The sequence below is a fragment of the Motacilla alba genome, chromosome 9 (genome assembly GCF_015832195.1).
Source record: "Motacilla alba alba isolate MOTALB_02 chromosome 9, Motacilla_alba_V1.0_pri, whole genome shotgun sequence".
Lineage (NCBI taxonomy): Eukaryota > Metazoa > Chordata > Aves > Passeriformes > Motacillidae > Motacilla > Motacilla alba.
This window is the reverse complement of record NC_052024.1, coordinates 17,492,399-17,509,107: the sequence shown is the minus strand read 5'-3', so window position 1 is coordinate 17,509,107 and position 16,709 is coordinate 17,492,399. Positions and strand designations below refer to the sequence as shown.

At 41.1% G+C, this 16,709-nt stretch overlaps 1 protein-coding gene across 9 annotated transcripts in view; it reads right to left on the bottom strand.

Annotated features, from left to right (window-relative positions):
• Positions 1-16,709, bottom strand: part of MCF2L2 (MCF.2 cell line derived transforming sequence-like 2) — a 155,445-nt gene that overhangs the window by 18,308 nt on the left and 120,428 nt on the right. For all 9 annotated transcript variants that reach the window (XM_038146503.1, XM_038146500.1, XM_038146502.1 and 6 more), the window contains exons 19-25: positions 15,167-15,259; positions 14,572-14,664; positions 12,221-12,346; positions 7,994-8,215; positions 6,645-6,737; positions 6,157-6,235; positions 3,012-3,084 (exon numbers count right to left, since the gene is read on the bottom strand). In XM_038146503.1, coding sequence (XP_038002431.1) covers positions 3,012-3,084; positions 6,157-6,235; positions 6,645-6,737; positions 7,994-8,215; positions 12,221-12,346; positions 14,572-14,664; positions 15,167-15,259 — 779 coding nt within the window. The remainder of the gene's footprint in view (positions 1-3,011; positions 3,085-6,156; positions 6,236-6,644; positions 6,738-7,993; positions 8,216-12,220; positions 12,347-14,571; positions 14,665-15,166; positions 15,260-16,709) is intronic.

Genomic DNA, 16,709 nt, shown 5'->3' with positions numbered 1-16,709 from the left:
ATACAAAAATAGTAACCCGCCTGTTAACATCTAATAAAGCACTGAGCACTAAGCATTTTTTTTTTACCCTCAAACATGGAAGCCTAAGGAACAAAGGGCTGGTTTTAAAATGCTGTGGGGTACAAAAGCCTGCATCTGTGCAGGCATGTGTGGTGGGAAAAACCCATCCTGCCTTCTCTCCACACCACACAGTGAGGGATGTGCTTCATCAGAGTTGAGAAGGGGAAAATGGAGAAACAAGCTGGTTGTCTACACAAGCTCTTTTTGCAAGTGCAGCAGATTTGAAAGGTTGGAGTGGGAGGCCAGGTAAGAATAGACAACCCAGATTTTCCTTCCTTTGCAGCACAAATACATTTGTCTCCAGGAGAGGAACGGATAGTGGATGGTCATGTACAGGTCATACCATGCATAAGCAACATATGAATTCTATTAGCTTCCCCAACTTCTGTTTCTTCTACTCTTTGGAGCATGAATCCCAGTGGGATATCCCTGTCTACAGCTAAATCACAAATGGGAGGATCCACCTTGACAAACCTGCCCAGGTACTGGCCTTGGGTAATGGGATGGACGCCCCTGGCCCAGGTTTGCAGGACATTCAAGCTGCAAGGTTTTCTTGTGGCTCTTTGCAAATGTCTGGTGGTTTAATTTGGGTGTTTGACTGTTATCTTTGGCAGACTGCTCCTTACAAATCATCGTATCTACACATTTGAAATACTCTTTGCCAAAGTGCTTGTTATTGACACATGTCAGCAATTAAACTGCTGCTAGCAATTAACAAGTGAACTGCTGTAAGGGAAGGTCTGAGATATCATTAAAAACTTTAAAACATTTTAAATACTAGAGATCTATAGATACCTTTTCTAAATATAAGGTAGTCCAGGACTCATTGTTTTGCATTTGAACTTCTGACCTGTTCCTGATGGAATCTTAGCAAGGTCTCCGTTACCTCCTGTACTCAATCAAAATGTGATTTTGCAGCCAATGTCGGGTACAAAATGGGGCTCAAAATAAACATGGGAACAAATCCAAAGCACACTCATATTTCCTTTTACTTTTTCCTCTCTTTCTTCCCAGCTATGCTGGGATAACTGTGAAACATGCAGCTGACAGAGTTAAAGATTTACAGCTGTGAGAAAGACACCAAGAAAAAACACGAGCTTTTCTGAAGCAGCATCTGCAGCCAAATTCCAAGAGTTTGTGTTTATCCATGTTCACAGGATATTTTTACATGGATGTATGACTGCATCAGTCATTCCCAACAAAGCAGATAGTTAAGCAGTTAGAACAATAGACTATTTAAGTTTCATGTGTTTAAATAGATTAGAAAACAATACAAAGGGATCATTTCATTATCAATGAAATGCAGCAGCCATCCCTTGAGAGAGATACAGCAGCAGTAGATACCTCAGGGCATCCCATTTTAGGATTAAACAGTGAACTTTGTGGAAGAACTTGGAGAAAGAGTGAATTGAAATAGATTGAACAGGACTTAGGGGCATTCAGTAACTGCCTGTATTAAGGACGCTGGCTCTAAGTGTCCCTTTTCCCAACACCTCAGCTCCAGTCCCAAGTCAGACCTGCCTTATCTCATGGAATTGCAGTCCCAAGTGATGTTGGTGGCATGTAAACAGTAAAGGGGAGAGTCTTTGTCATGGGACAGATACAGCTTGGGGAGGGGAAAGCATCCTGCAAAGAGATTCCCTCAATGTCTCAGCAGAAGTTTGCCAATTCCCAACACACAGCAGAGCCACTGTCACACATGGGCAGCCCAGGAGTAGGTGTCTCTTGGGTAGATAACATGTCAATGATCGATCAGCCTCCTTCTGCTGGCAGAGCACTGGTGATGCTGGCTGCTCTTTAGCAAATGCTGTCTCCACTGGCCTCCAGCTCCTCTCAGAACCGGGGCTGCTCGGCCACGTCAGCCCTGAGCGCAGTCTGTGCCACGTGGTGGCTACTGCAGCCCAGCCTCTTCCTTCCCCTCCTTGTCTCCCCCCAGCAATCCAGAACAGGCTGCAGAAAGGGCTCCCCAGTCTGAGGAACTCTGGATCCACCATTTCACATCAACTCCTGCACAGTCAGCTTGCTGCTGCCCTTGCTGATCTTGGGGACACGTATTACACGTAATGGGACACCCTGAATTTTGTGCCATTCATCACAGCCCAAAACTTTGTTCTTTCATGAAGACTCACTGTATTCTTCCTGTTTCTATAATAACCCAGCATTTGGAGAAGGAGCATCTGCCTCTCCTCTTCTGGCACAGTTGGCAGAGTGAGGGCAACAAACACTTCATTTTTCCTTTGGTTTAATCCACTCTAGGACAAATAGCTGATCACGTGGCCTTTCTTCCTGGAGTTAATTTTCTGCTGACATATTTTTTCTATAATTTCTGCTCTGGAAAATCTTACTTTAAGAGCCTTATAAGAAGGACACACATCTGGATTCTTCTGAAACATTTTTATGATAGCACTTCATATCTTACTGGAATAATTTTCTCCTATCCCCAAGGTGGTTCTGCTGAAAGATTTCTACCCTTGAACCTTAAAAAAAGCAAATTAACCAAGCCTAGAGAAAATATGCTGCAGGATTAATAGCACTACATCTGTTCAATATTTCTTGCATTGAGTTGTACAACTCTCAAAGGCTGGCTGTTACCTGGGATCTCCTGGCTTGGTTGATCCTGCTAAAATTTTACAGTGAGTGAAATCCCATGCCAACTTACATTAAACTTGCCCAGCAACTGGGTCATTGCAAAACTTTGCTGACAGCTCCATTTAAGATCCTGGAAATGTTCCAATACTTTTTGTCTAAACTTGAGTTAGTCTTTGAAATTAATTCTGCATTGTGATATATTACTTCTCTCTTGAGCAAACCTTTATCTGTGTTTATTTATCTTTAAAGAATTTGAAGACAATTGAAGGAAGCTAAACACAAAGACCTATCAATTTATGTACTACAAAAGCACAATTGCAAGACAAAACATGGCCCTGATATGTCAAGGCAGCTGTGGTTACCTGCTTGCATTGGAGGAATCCATTGGTGCATGATACACACTCTCAGTGATTCTTTGGTGCAGTTGACTTGCTTCTGTTAAAGAAAAAATGAAAAGAAGCTGCTCCAAAATGTTTCACTTGCTTCTGTTTTTATGTAGAAGGTGGGAGAGAGAAACAGGAGAGGAGAATTTTGACTGCCACTGCAATCAGAATGGAATGCTTGTACTTGAAGAGAAAGGCATATTAAGATCTTAATGAAACCTTTTAGCACACCAAACAACTCACATTTTTTCACCACACAAGAGATTTCATTCCCTACTATCTTCTCTTTTCTCGGTACCTCTTCCTAGCTAACTGCATTGATATCGATCTAGAGAATGGATAATGGACTTTTTCCCAGAATACAGGTTTTGTGGCTCACAGCTTTGTCTGGATTTAGCAACACATGTCCATCAGTCCTTTTGCATACTCAGCCACATAGCAGAATATATCCCCATCTCTCTGCAGAATGCTTCTGCTCCATCCTGGACAAACAGTAATCAGAAAATGTCATTTTATATGCCATTTGTTCACTCTTTTTGCAGGGCCACAAGGTAGAAACAGACTTGTACTTTGTCCAGTAAATGGTAAGTGAAGAAAAATTATAAGACAGTTGCTCAGAGCCTGTATTTCAGGGCCAGGAGAGTCAGACAATGAGAAGTGAAGAAGCAATGGAAGGAGCTGCTTTCCAAATCTCACATTGCTGAGATCCCTGGGCTATTTCACTCTGAAGAAGATGAACCTCCTATCAGTGAAAGAGAAGTGACAAGGGGATGGGGCAGCACTGAAAGATTAAACCCAAGTCCTTTATTGGTGGGGTAGAAATGCCCGTGCTGGCTGGGGAGTGGGAAGTAGCTCCACTCCTGGGTTTGGCAACTGATTCAGGGCCTTACACAAATCCCTTAAGCTGTATCAGTAATTCCTTTGCCTTCAAGAGAGCTACATTCTTGGGGATTGATGGATCAAGGTGTTGCCCAAAGCCTCGTCAGCATTCTGTGCTCACTGCAGTTTGTGATGGGGCAGGGTACACACCAGTGACCCATATTTTAAACTATTTATCCCATCCTGTGGCCACCTTCTCCACCCCTCACTCATTCACCTCAGCTGGTTCCTTCCAACATTCCAACCCCCTGTGCAACTCCTAACAACATTCATTAAAAACAGCCAAACAAGCAAATATATCCCTCTTCCTTCTCCCATTGCAATGCTCAGTTGTAAAAATATCCAGTCTTGGATTAAGGCCTCTTCTTTTTGTGAGTCATTAAAAGAAGAAACTTTAAAACCACAGGACAAAGCATGTGCTTCCTGACACTAGTTATTGTAGTAAGGGGTTTGATTCATGTGATCATTTGGGACAAGGCAACAGGAAGAGTTGCAAAAGCATATGAGATACAATTTATACCCTCTGACTGCTGTTCTGCTGGATCCACAATAAAGTAAAACTTGACTGTATTCATAGAGCAGGATGAAAGTCACCCTTGGATGGTCTCCAGACCAGACTGAATAAAGTCTTGAGTAACCTTGTTTGACCAAAAACTGACTCTGCTCTGAGTAAGAACCTTAGACTGTGATGTCCTGAGGTCCCTTGAAACCTGAAATAGTCTAGAATGGTATGATCTTAGAACAAAACAATAAAGAACATCAAAATATAAATGCTTCAATCAGTCTTGATTCCTGTATATTTTTCTCTGGAAAATGCAAAGCAACTCTAATAGCTAATAGGTCTTGTATGCTATAGAGATTTCACAAATGCTCATCTGGGTAACATACAAGCTTAATTTCCTTTGCCTAGTAACACAAATAGAGGACTAGCACTCTATCCTATTAAATATGTACATTTTCTCCATTAGCAACTCTTTGTGGCAGCCTAAGTAACCAGCTTTTAAACTTCAGAAGCAAATATTACAAACCGTATCAGAAAGTCTATGGATCCAGTCCTGAAACTGCACTAACAAGAATCTTGAGGTCTTTCCTCAGCAGTTCCTGATGAACTAATCACAGTAAAATTCAGAATAAAAAGGAGAAAGGACGAAGACAAGATCAGTAACATAAGACCAGAGTAGTAAACATTGTAAATAAGTGTATTGTTATGGGTTGGATTCAATTGCTGAGGTTAACATTCATAATTGTTTCCTTGTACCTAAGGAGGATGCAAGAACTCATTGTCTTTGTGAAACAGGCAATTAAAATAGAGGTGACCTCTAAAGTTAAAGCACAGACACAGGTTTCCACCTTGGACAAAGTCTGCTTAGGAATTTGAAGGATGTGGGTGGAGAGGCTTTGCTGACCTTGCTTTAAAGACAGATGAGTCTATGAGAGATGCAGAAAATGACAGACCAAGGTGAGAGGCAATGCCAAGATTCAGGAAAAGTCTGTGGGTTTTTTTGTCCTAAGAGAATAAATAGAGTAGCATCTATGATAGCTATCATCATTATGTTCTTTTACTATCTGAAATAACCTGACTGAATTTTGTCTGTCTGGGATTCAATGTCTTATATAAAAAAGGGTGTCATTCTTAGGTATTTAGGAGGCTTCAATCATTCACAGCATTGAACACATCACAAACCACCCTCATAGTGACATCTCTGTGAGAGAGGGAGATGTCATGAACCATGTTTTACAGGGAGGTCACTAAGATGGAAAGATGGGACAACTGACATTTAGAACATAAGGTGGGGGGGTGACTAGATTTGAAACAAAAACCCTCAAAGCCCGAGCAAAACAAATCAAACACCATGACAGAGGAGCAGTTGCTGTGTCCAGTCATGGATGTGGAAGGAGACCTTTTGATCCAGGTGAGCAGACACAGAGTGCACACCCCATCTCCTCACATGCTGAGGTAAAAGGATGCTTCTGGAGTTGTGGCTTGAGAGGGACAACAGAGGAAAACATGTTCCTTGGACTAACTGCGAATGGAATAGTTATCCCTGTCACTTACAAAAGTCCAAGAAATTTTCTTTAATCAGGACATGGCTTTAAAATCCCAGCAATGCTGCAACTGCCCAGCTGGTCCTTGCTGGCTTCACTGGGGGTACTGGCTGGCTCTGTAAGCTGTCCCAGCCCCATACTGTCACACACAGCTACAGGGGGAAGGACACGTTCCCAGCTGCTGCTCTGTGAGCCCTACCTCTGCATGCCTCCAGCTGTCCTGTCAGGACTTTGCGGATCTCTGAAATCCAGGTGTTTTTCAGCTCAACAGAAGATGCCTGAGAACAAAAGAGGACAAGGCAAAGCAGATCCAGTTAAAACATGCTGCCAATCACTGGGCTGCCCTGACCTACACTGGCTCTCAGTTTTGCCAAGGATTGGAACATTGTGGCCAGCTCTGAGCAAAGCAGATGCTCCTCAAGATGGAAAAGTTACCACAAATCCAAAGTCCTCTCCTTGTTTTTCTGACCAGCATTCCAAGGAATTTTCCATTACTTTATTTCTTCTTTTGGCCAAAATCCTGACCATTTTCACAATAAATTAGCCATTTCAGTGCCTATGAAAGTGCTTCAACAATGAAGCTTTCAATGGCTATTGTTTCTGGAGTGTACAGGACAGTGAACATTCTTAAGAACAATTCTATTGAAAGGAAGTATAGCCCTTGGAGACAAAAAGGATTGTCATTACCTGAATGATATAGACTTCTTCTCTGCCATTATACCAGATCTCAAACTTCTTATTATCCCCTTTTACATTTTCTGTAATGCCCACAGTGCTCATCTGTTTCAAAATAGAAAACAAGAAGCTGGAATCTGGAAAATATCAATAGTGTTTAAACTTGATCCTCTGAGGAGCATTTTTAAAAGGCTGCATTCATTTCTGACACCTTTGGGAGTCATTAAAAGTAAAATTCAGAGCATGCTATTTCTCAATATCTAATTTGTCACTCATCTTCTTGATTGCTAAAGGGAAAAAGAATGTTCAAAATTAACCCAAGCTAATGTCTCATCTTGAATTTATCCTCTTTTCTTTTGTTGCTTGATCTGTGGATCAGTTTTCAACCCCATCCTGGCTCTTCTTCACCTTGACAAATTTTCAGTTTTAGGACTGTTTTTTTCCCTTGCTATCACTGACCTGTTGAGGTGGGAGAGAAAGAGGGATGGAATAGGGCTTTGTGAGATTTAATGACCAGTCTGCAAATCCAGAAGACACTAAAAACCCAAAGAAAAAAATTCTAGATTTCTTAAATGAAAAATTCTTAATCACAGTCTTGAAGTTCAGCTGCTACTAACCAGCTTCTCATCTTACTACTGTATTTGCTCATGCCTCTTGTTCACATCCACATCGGCATGAAATTTAAAGATTTAGACAGTGTTATGCCATCATTCCTTCTATCTCTACAGGAAGAAACTTGAAATATGAATTGGTTCAAGCCTTGAAGCAGGTTCTGTTACAATTCCTGTCTGGGTACCCTGAAGTATGGAACATTACACTTGATGATCCGTGTTAGCTGGTTAAAGTCACAAGTGTCACACCAATGTGCTTAGAGGGAAAATGTGGCCTACTTGTGATTGCCACCTTAAAATGTCCTGACTCATATCTGGAAATTTCACTCTTGCAAATAAAAGGGCACTTCTACTGCGCTGATTCATCCGTAGGTGTTACTGCCACAGAAAATATCTGCTCAGCTGTGCCAATAGTAAAACTTGCAATAGAACTGCACCTGGAGGATGCCTGTAAGCACAACAATGACAGATGCAGGTCCATTCAGTCTGGCTTCTCTTTATGGGATGCTGGGCAAGATCACACAAGGTGTCCCTTTGTATCAAGTTGCAAAGAACAAGGTTCACATCTGCAGTTGCAGGATGTATAGCTTGGTCAGGCTCCAGCCCAAAACTAAATGGGAGCTGTCATTTACTCAGGGGTGCAAGACAGCTCCAGATATATGCACCTTCTTCAAATCCCCATGTGGACACATCCCTGTCTGTGAGAACACCAGACTTATTTCCCTCCCCCATCATTACTGCATTTATTACCTTTAATGAATTTTTAAAGCTGTACGAAGCTGTCTTCTCATGGCCATCGGTGTTCTCCTCCCGTTTCTTGCAGAAAAGTAGCATCTTGGTATAGAGGAAGAGGTGTCTCTGCATTGGTTTGAATCTAGCCAAGTCCTTCACCTTGTTGTGCCCCTTCTTGTGGTCAGTCCATACGTTGAAGGAACCCTGCATCAACAGCTTGCCAAGCTCACTGACATCCCCCTAGCAAGCAAGGAAAAGAGAGAGCATACATCACACACAAACCAGGGTAGTCCCAGGCACAATTCATTCCTCTGGTGGTGTTTGAGGTTCCAGGCAGAGGCATTCCTTCTGTTGGAGAGTGCACACATCCCCTTGCTATGCCTGCGTGGTTTCTTCCCACAACCATTAACTCACTGGTTTGCATGTCCATAATTCCCAGTTTGTCTCCCCACTCATTTAAGATCCATCTCAGGATCTCTTTGGATGTGACACACAGGCTGTCCCCTCTGGTCACCTCAGAGGAAGCTTCTTCTGGCAACAATTGGTTTCAAGGCCCCTGACTCCAAGACAGTAAGAAGGGCCAGTGCTGTCCATTACCCAAACAAAGGCTTTGACTCTGGAAGATCTCGTTTCAGTTTCCACTCTTGTACAAGCTTCCTCCATCCCCAGGCAAAACCTTGAAGGAGCTTAGATGTCTGAAGTCACGGATCAGTGCCTCGAGCTGTGTAGGTATGTAATTCCCTCCTGTTTCAAAATAGTCTTTACAAGCTTTGTCAATAATTTCTTGGCTCACCATCTGCAAACTATGCAACACTGCACAGCCCTGGGCAAAGAGGGAGTGAATGCACCAAGGAGCCATAAAAGTACCTGAGGGAGAGTGAAACTAGGCAGGAACAAGACCTTTCTAAATTAAAGCTCTTGTCTGAAGACCACTGATGGGAAAATACTTCAACTGATATAAACATTTAGCTCAGATGCCACCAGGACAATCCCCTGTTAAGAGTGGAGGAATGTGTGTATATAAGAAATGGCAATGCCTATATGGTAATGGCATTCAACAAATTATGATAATCATAACTATCTTAACACAAGTTTTCCTAGGAATGCTTTGTATAATAAGTTGAGGGAATAAGGCCAGTGCATTATTAAAGTACTTACTTTCAACATTTGCATGTTCTGTTGATTATAAGGTGAAGATGTTGACTCCAAGTGGAAATGTCTCATTTCTTATATAAGAATTGCAACCTGTTCTACCTCTCACTCCCCCTCATCTGCTCCACATTCAACTGCAAAACTTTATTAGGTACTTTTACACTCTATATCAGGGTATTATTAGACTCTCCAAACCAGTCAGAAACCCTCAGCAATTCAGATAAGTCTGTCATCTCTAATATATAGACCTGGATCTTTTTTTCGTGCATAAAGGACTGTGGGTGTTTGTATTTATATGTGCATATAAATACAAGCCTGTGAAAAGCAGATTGATATGCAAAGCTAAATTTAAAAAACAAAACCAAACCAAAACAATAAAACCAAGCATATTTTCTACATGGTTCTGACAATGGTGAGAGGCTCCTGTCACTCCAGGCACTGTTCAATACAGCACTGAGATCCAGAAGCTCAGTTCAACTCTTGTGACAGGTCTGTCTCTCCAGCCTTGAATGTGGGATTGGGATAATAGTGAGTGAAGTGGGAGACAAGAAAGAAACCAGACAGGGATGGCAGTCTGCAGCAATCCCACAGGAGACTTTGAATACTAGCCCACAAGCCCTGCATTGTCTTCAGTATAGGCAGCAAATAGGAGGACACCGTTTCTGGTAATTTCTGCTAGTGGACAGCAATATTTTATCCTAAAGGAAGTTTATTTAAAATTGAGGATTTGATCACTATCTCAAATATAATTATTCCCTGTTAGAGCAATACATATTGTCCCATGTTTATGGAAGATGAGCAATACATATTATAATTTATAAGAATCTCTCATCATAATTCATGGACAAACTACCCAGGCCAGATTGTGTACAAATATTGAGATAATAGTATGAAACACATCTAAATCTTCTGCTCTCTGAGTTTTATTCTACTTTTTTTTTTTTTGTGGTTTTGCCTAAAAATAAAAAACATACACCAATCCAACCCTAGACTTACATGTTAGCAATTTCATACACAAGAGTTCAGCTCTTCAAATCTGCATGCACCCAAGTCCAAGAAACAAAATGTGCAGTTGGGAGCATTCATCAGCTGTCACAAAACCTGCTTCCCTACTGGCATAATATCCCTCTCTGAAAGGTTTTCCAGGCAAGTATTTCTATTATGGCTGTGTGGGAAAGACTCCACAAGATGGGGTGTGGTTTCATTGTCTATGGGAGGTGTTTATTTGGCACCACAGCTGAGCACCTGGGACAAGTGGAACAGGGATAAGAAATTATGGGGTACATCCCCTTTCACACTTTCACCCCATTTAAAAATCATGTAACAACAAACCATCTCAGGAATGCTGTCAGCATTGGGCTAAACAGTGGCCATGCCCTACTGTGCCATGTTTTGCAGTTCAGCTAAGAAAGCAGAGGCAAAAATCTAGTCCTTGGAGTTACTATCTGGTATTTCATGAAAGGCTGGAAAATTCAAAAGTAAAAGTTGAAAAGGAACAGGAATGTTCTGTTGAATTCCTGAGTACAAAACTACTCACAGTTTAAAGCAAGAAATAGACAAAAGGATGACCTCAGCATTTATATGGACAAGAATCTGGATAAATCCCCCCTACTCAGGATAATATGTTACCTTTCTTGGAGAAGCTCTTCTTACCTTCCCTTAACAGAACTGTTTTGAAATAAATTTTTTGCTGAATTGCTGTAAGTGCATACATTTAAACTGAGAAATACAGGAGGAAAGCTACCTTTCTCTTTGGGAATTAATAAGAAACAATGGAAACTGGGAGGTAGGTGGTGTGCTGTATCCATGTCCATGTTGACTGGTTCAAGTCTGCAATAATAATATGCAGGCTCTAAAGAGTTTTTCTGAAATGAACTAAAATGAGTCTCTGAGACACTCAGACTTAGCCATGACCAGAATGGATTAAGTATGTGCTGCTTTTTTAAAGTTTGTCAGGTTTAAGAGATCTAAGATTGTATTTATGACCTGTGGTGTTTCTCTGATCCACAATCACCACACCTCTTCAGTGTTTGCCAGATAAATGAGGTGGCCACTGCTTCACCTTCAACCCAGTGCAGCTACTGCAGGCAGAACTCACATTCTCATCCCAAACGTAATGCACAGTCCCCATCTCCAGCTGTGTGCAGCAATGGATCTCTGACAAGCAGTGGAATTTATTTATAAAATCATGTTGGCAGCAGGCATGGGTTTCTCAGCTGCCAGATGCAGATGAATTTGCAAAAAAGAGAAGTATAGAAATCAAAACTCCTGGGGCCACTCCCATCCTGATAACCAGAATAACTCTTCCCACACAGACACTGTCTGTACAGACCTCAGCACCTTGTCAAGAAGTCAGATTCTGCACAAAATAGTTTTTCTGGATTAAAGCCTGTTACCGTGATGTAAAAATTCTTTGAACAATACTCAGTGTATTGTTTCTTTCTTGACATTTTCACCCTGCAGCTATTTCAAAATGGGCAACCACATGATTCTCAGGCCTCATTTTGCCAGGCTTGTTTCTCCCTTATGTGTCAATCACTTCCACTTCTCACTTAAAGGGCTCATTTTATGTAGTCAGCACTAGTTCTTGAAAGTCATATGACTTCAATGGAGCTTCTGCAGAGACATATATTTGTGCCCTTTGATTTGTACCGTGGTTGTTACTTCACATTTCAGATAACAAGCTTGCCAATCACTGGCACAGATTCCATGACCCACTTTAAATGAAAGCCACAATTTTCTCCCTAAGTGCAAAAGATTTGAAAACACTTGAGTTGCACAGGAGCCACAAAGTTTCAGCAAATTTCTTAAGTTAGTTTTGCTACACTTGTACCTCTCACCTACAAATGAGTTTTGGGTGCAATTACTCAAAAGTCCTGCATTTGCCCCATTATGCTCTCACATTCACACCCCAGCTCCACATGACAGGGCTGCTGAGATGTATTTTTGGTCATCACAACACCCCTCTGAGTGACACCCTCCAGGAATGTGGCACAGGCTCCATAAAGCACAGTACCAGCCACGGGCACAGCATGATCGGTGGTGACAGGAACATGGGATGGCTCAGACCAGAGTAGGAGCAGCAGCAGTTACCTCATATCCTGTGATTGCTATCTGGTGCATGGAATCATTCACTGATTTGATGATATCAAGCACCGTGGCCAGGGCTTCTTCCAATTCAGCAGTACCTTCTGAGTTCTTGCTGCACTTCAGCATTTCCTGATTAAAAAAAGATATGGGGAATTTCTGATACCAGAAGACACTGTAAGACAATCCTCCTGGAATTTGTGTTGCATAAACAAAGTAGCAGAACTAGAGGAAAACAAAAGAGGAACATAAAAACCCAAAAAACCCCAAATATGACATTCACCAGGTCATTGAGGACATTTTCAAGTTTAAAGGGTTCTTTTAAGATGAGACAGGACCATTCTGACATATTTACAATGAACTCCTTGCATGTCATAGAATTACATCCAGGGGTTTTTTTGCTTCACATCTGCTAGAAAAGAAACTCAGTATAATTATTTCAGGTGTTAGACAGTTCCCCATTTTCTTTTGCAATTAGTTGCACGAGGTACTTACTACCATGGTTAAAAATACAAATTAATTTCTAGTCTGAATTTGGCAGGTTTGACATTCTGCATTTTGAATTTGGAAATATTTTAATCCAAAAGCTGAGGCACTTGTGTTCCTGTAAAATAGGGATGCAAAAAGGTAGCTCCTGCAAACCTCAAACAGCAGCAATCTATCCTCAAGTCCCTGGGTAACTAGGGATTAGAAGGTAAAAGCAGGATGCATTCCTACAGTACCTGCTGCACATTTTCCAGAACGAGGATGGGTCTCATGAGATGTGAGCATGCTGCTTTTATCAGCATGAGCACATTAGCTAAACTGATTGAAACCAGAGGGTTGCAGTAATTGTGACCCGAAATTCAAATCCAGTCCACCCGCCGCTCAAGGCACACAGCTTCTTAAGCACTTGTCTGTTACCAATTTTTCACTGGCTTCCATTTGTCTACACTTTTAAATGCTCCTGCAGCCAGGGAAGGAGTGCACCATCTTCCCAGACCTCATAAACCCTGACAAAGTAAATGCCAGTGCCAATATGTTGTTGCTAAGTATTAAACTGGTCTGACCAGCTTCAAACCCCAATGGCTGAGACCTGTTTTGCTTGAGAATTTTACTCTTTGATCTAATCTTGGGTTTATTTACAGTCATATTTCAAATTAAAAGTAAAATCTGGTTTACTCTTGCTTTCCTGGAGTCCTTTACATTTTTTCCCTTCTCACAGAACAGTTTCAAGAAATAGAGTTCAAATTTATTTCTGGACTATGTTGATGTAAATCTACTGGAATCAGTGAAGTTGCATCCTTGTCTATATCCATGTTCAATATTTGGATTCTATATTTTTACATGAAGTCAATAAGCAGTTCACAGAAATAGAAAAACGGTCAACCAGGTCCTCCCATGGCTTGTACTGGCACATTTTGAGCAGTGCCATAGTAGCTATTAGCAAGTTAAATGGCAGCCTAATATCTTAATTGCAAATTTCAATGCTAAATTTCATGACAGTACCTAACACTACTTTAAACCCAGAGGCTTGAGAACAGCATGTAATTCACCTTCATGACCTTCCCATAGGGAAAGTCAGTATATGTTGTTTTTAAGAACTGAGTAGATGGAGACAGAAATTTAAGCCACCATCTTTAAAAAAATTAAAAAAAGAGAAAAAAATCATTGTTTTGAGTGCATATATTTTCTATTGCCTCCAGACCAGAATTTCAAGCATGGACCACTCATGGTTCCAACCAATCAAGAGGAAGTTCACATATTCACCTTGTGGAAAAATGACAGACAATTTGTTCCTGCCTTTGTCTTTTAAAAAGAAGCAGCAAAGGGAGTGGCTTCCTCTGAAAAGTTTGAGTCACAACCATGGGAAAATATTATTTCAGGGAGCCGAAAGAGTTTTGTTAAACAGGGAGAGATGTTACTGACAGGATTTAAGGCATCAGTTCCTGTTTTCAAATTGTAAAACCATATAGTGATACAATAAAACCAAGTTCAATTTCTGTTTAAAGGTAAATAAAACAATAAAATACTTACTATCTTAAAAAGTAAGGAAAATATATTATTTTATATAGAGAGAGCTATAGATGTAATAGTATACTGCTATTACTTAGTATAAGTACTGCTAAGTAATAGCAGTTCCCAATCTAAAATAGACTGGGGACTATGGGGAAAAAGTCTAATCTAAAATCTAAAATAGATTGGGAACAGGAAGTCCCCGTACAAGACTGTTTTCTACCATTTTACAATTAAAAAATGCTGAGTATTTGCTGAAGAACTGAGAAGGATTTATTTCCAGGTAGTCCTGACTGATATGCAATTCTGGAAGTAAAACAAGCCATACATTGAAATTCTTTGCACTGTCATGGAGAAATTACCTTTAGCAGCAGCTGGTACTTGGTGATTCTCTGAACTGGCTTTAAGAGATAAGCATCTAGAGAGAGCTTATGATCCAATTTACGCTGACATTCCTGCAGGAGACAACACAGAAGAAAAATAAAATTGTTTCTTGAAACACAGGCAAGTCACCAAGATCATTATCATTTGACAATCTGAAGATTATAAGTCTGAATTAATTGAGAGAGAAATTTGTTCCATCTGCATAGGAATTTCCGGGTTACTTATCCCACAGTGAAAATACATCTAAACAAGAGCTAATGTTTAGGTTCCACTTGGTGTTGAAATCTGGCATTCCCTGCTGATGAGATTGCAATCAGCTGGGATTTGCAAAGCAGCCAGCACTTTTTTGGTGTGGGTATGGCCTGCAGAGTCAGGCTCCTGTCCAGGAAATCTACCCACTGCTCTACCTGCCCAGTCTCCTGTAGAGACCTTGACACACACTGGCCACCTGCCATCAGTATAAGAAGCAGGCAGGAAAGTCTGTGTTTTACTCTAGGTTTCCTAAAGAATAGAGATACACAAGGAAAATGAGCTTTGAGGGTCTTGCACTGCTAGTCTGTAATGAAATTCCACCTGAAAAAAGATGCTGTCTCCACACTGTCTCCAGAGAGCTTCAGACCTTGGTTTGTTCTGACAGTACTTCTCATATATTTGGAGGTCCTCCTTCTGCAAGAAGGAAAAAGAATCCAGAGTGTCTTTCTTGAATCACACTTTTTCTTACCTTCCATCCTAAGACAGGAAGTAATTATTACATGGGAATAACTCTGTATGTAAAAACATACTGAAACCACCAAACCTGCTTTTTACTTCTGATTAAGTTAAATACACCTGAAAGTGAGATTTTTTTTCCCCTCAAGCCTGCAGATTTTTTTTCCCCTCAAGCAAGGAGACTGCAGACTGGAAGACACATAATCTAACAGCAAAAGCAGTATCTTTTTCAGGGAGGTGAATTGATGGTTTAGAGAAAACCAAAACAAAACAAAATAAAAAAGAAGCATTAGAAATTTAAACTTTATTAACAATGTTATCAACAATACTTGCACAGACTGTAATTGTTAATGGTGACTAAGGTTTACCAGTTCATCATGCTTTGAAAATATTGCTGGCTCTCAACAGTACAAGGACAAATTAAAAAGAAGGAAGTTTGTCTTGTTGATGTCCCAGGCCAGGCAGGAGGATGTGCTTAAACCCTGTCCTCTACAAATTAGAAGTGGGTGGATTCACTTTATTTAGCTTTGACTATATTCCGAGTGCTCTCACTGAGGTCCCTGGCAAAAATCTCCCTGACTTCAGTGAAAACAGAGAATCTCTACAAAAGCCTGGAGAGGGTGTTCTGAGCTCGCTGGCCTCTGTGGGTGGATGCAGAGATGGGAGCTCCTCTGCCAGGTCCTGGGCTTGCTGCCTGTGCACCTGGGTGGCCACGGGGCAGTGCCATGGGGGTCCTGAGCAGGGCTGGCTGTGCCCGACCAGCCAGGAGCTTCCCATCTTCATCTGCACCTTCCCTGCTGGATGTGACCTCAGCAAATCAAAGAAAACACCAAAAATTAATCTCAGCAATTCCTGGATTGTTCCTCTGTGCTGTCAGCCCACCAGGCAGTTCCCATACTCTTCTGCTGCAGGGAAATCACTTCATTCTATACAATTACCAGAAGAAATCAGCATTGCTGCTGTCTTCCTCTACAGACCCATCCTGACATCATCCTGATGAATCAGCTGGGAAATCAGAGCTGTGCCACCTAACACCACACTGTGTCAAGAATTATGCAATACAAAAACCTCTTCTGTTGCAACGCGATAGAATATTTATGGTGCTGTTTCATAATAGGTGCAAAGTTTTCTTCACAAAAATATAATTGTTTGTACATGTTGCCCTAGAAGGAAGTTAGCAGGGGATAAACCCCACAGAACTAAAAATAGCAACAAAGCATAATCAAGCATTACAATCTCATCCTAGTCCACATACACCTAACAGGACAGGGTAAGAAGAACAGAGAGAGCAACAGACAAGAGAACTATGAAGAATAAGAGAAAAGAACCAATTTAAACTTAAAGGTACAGTAAACAACAATTTACCAGTAATTTGCCACAGTGGAACCACCCTATGCCAGTGCAATCT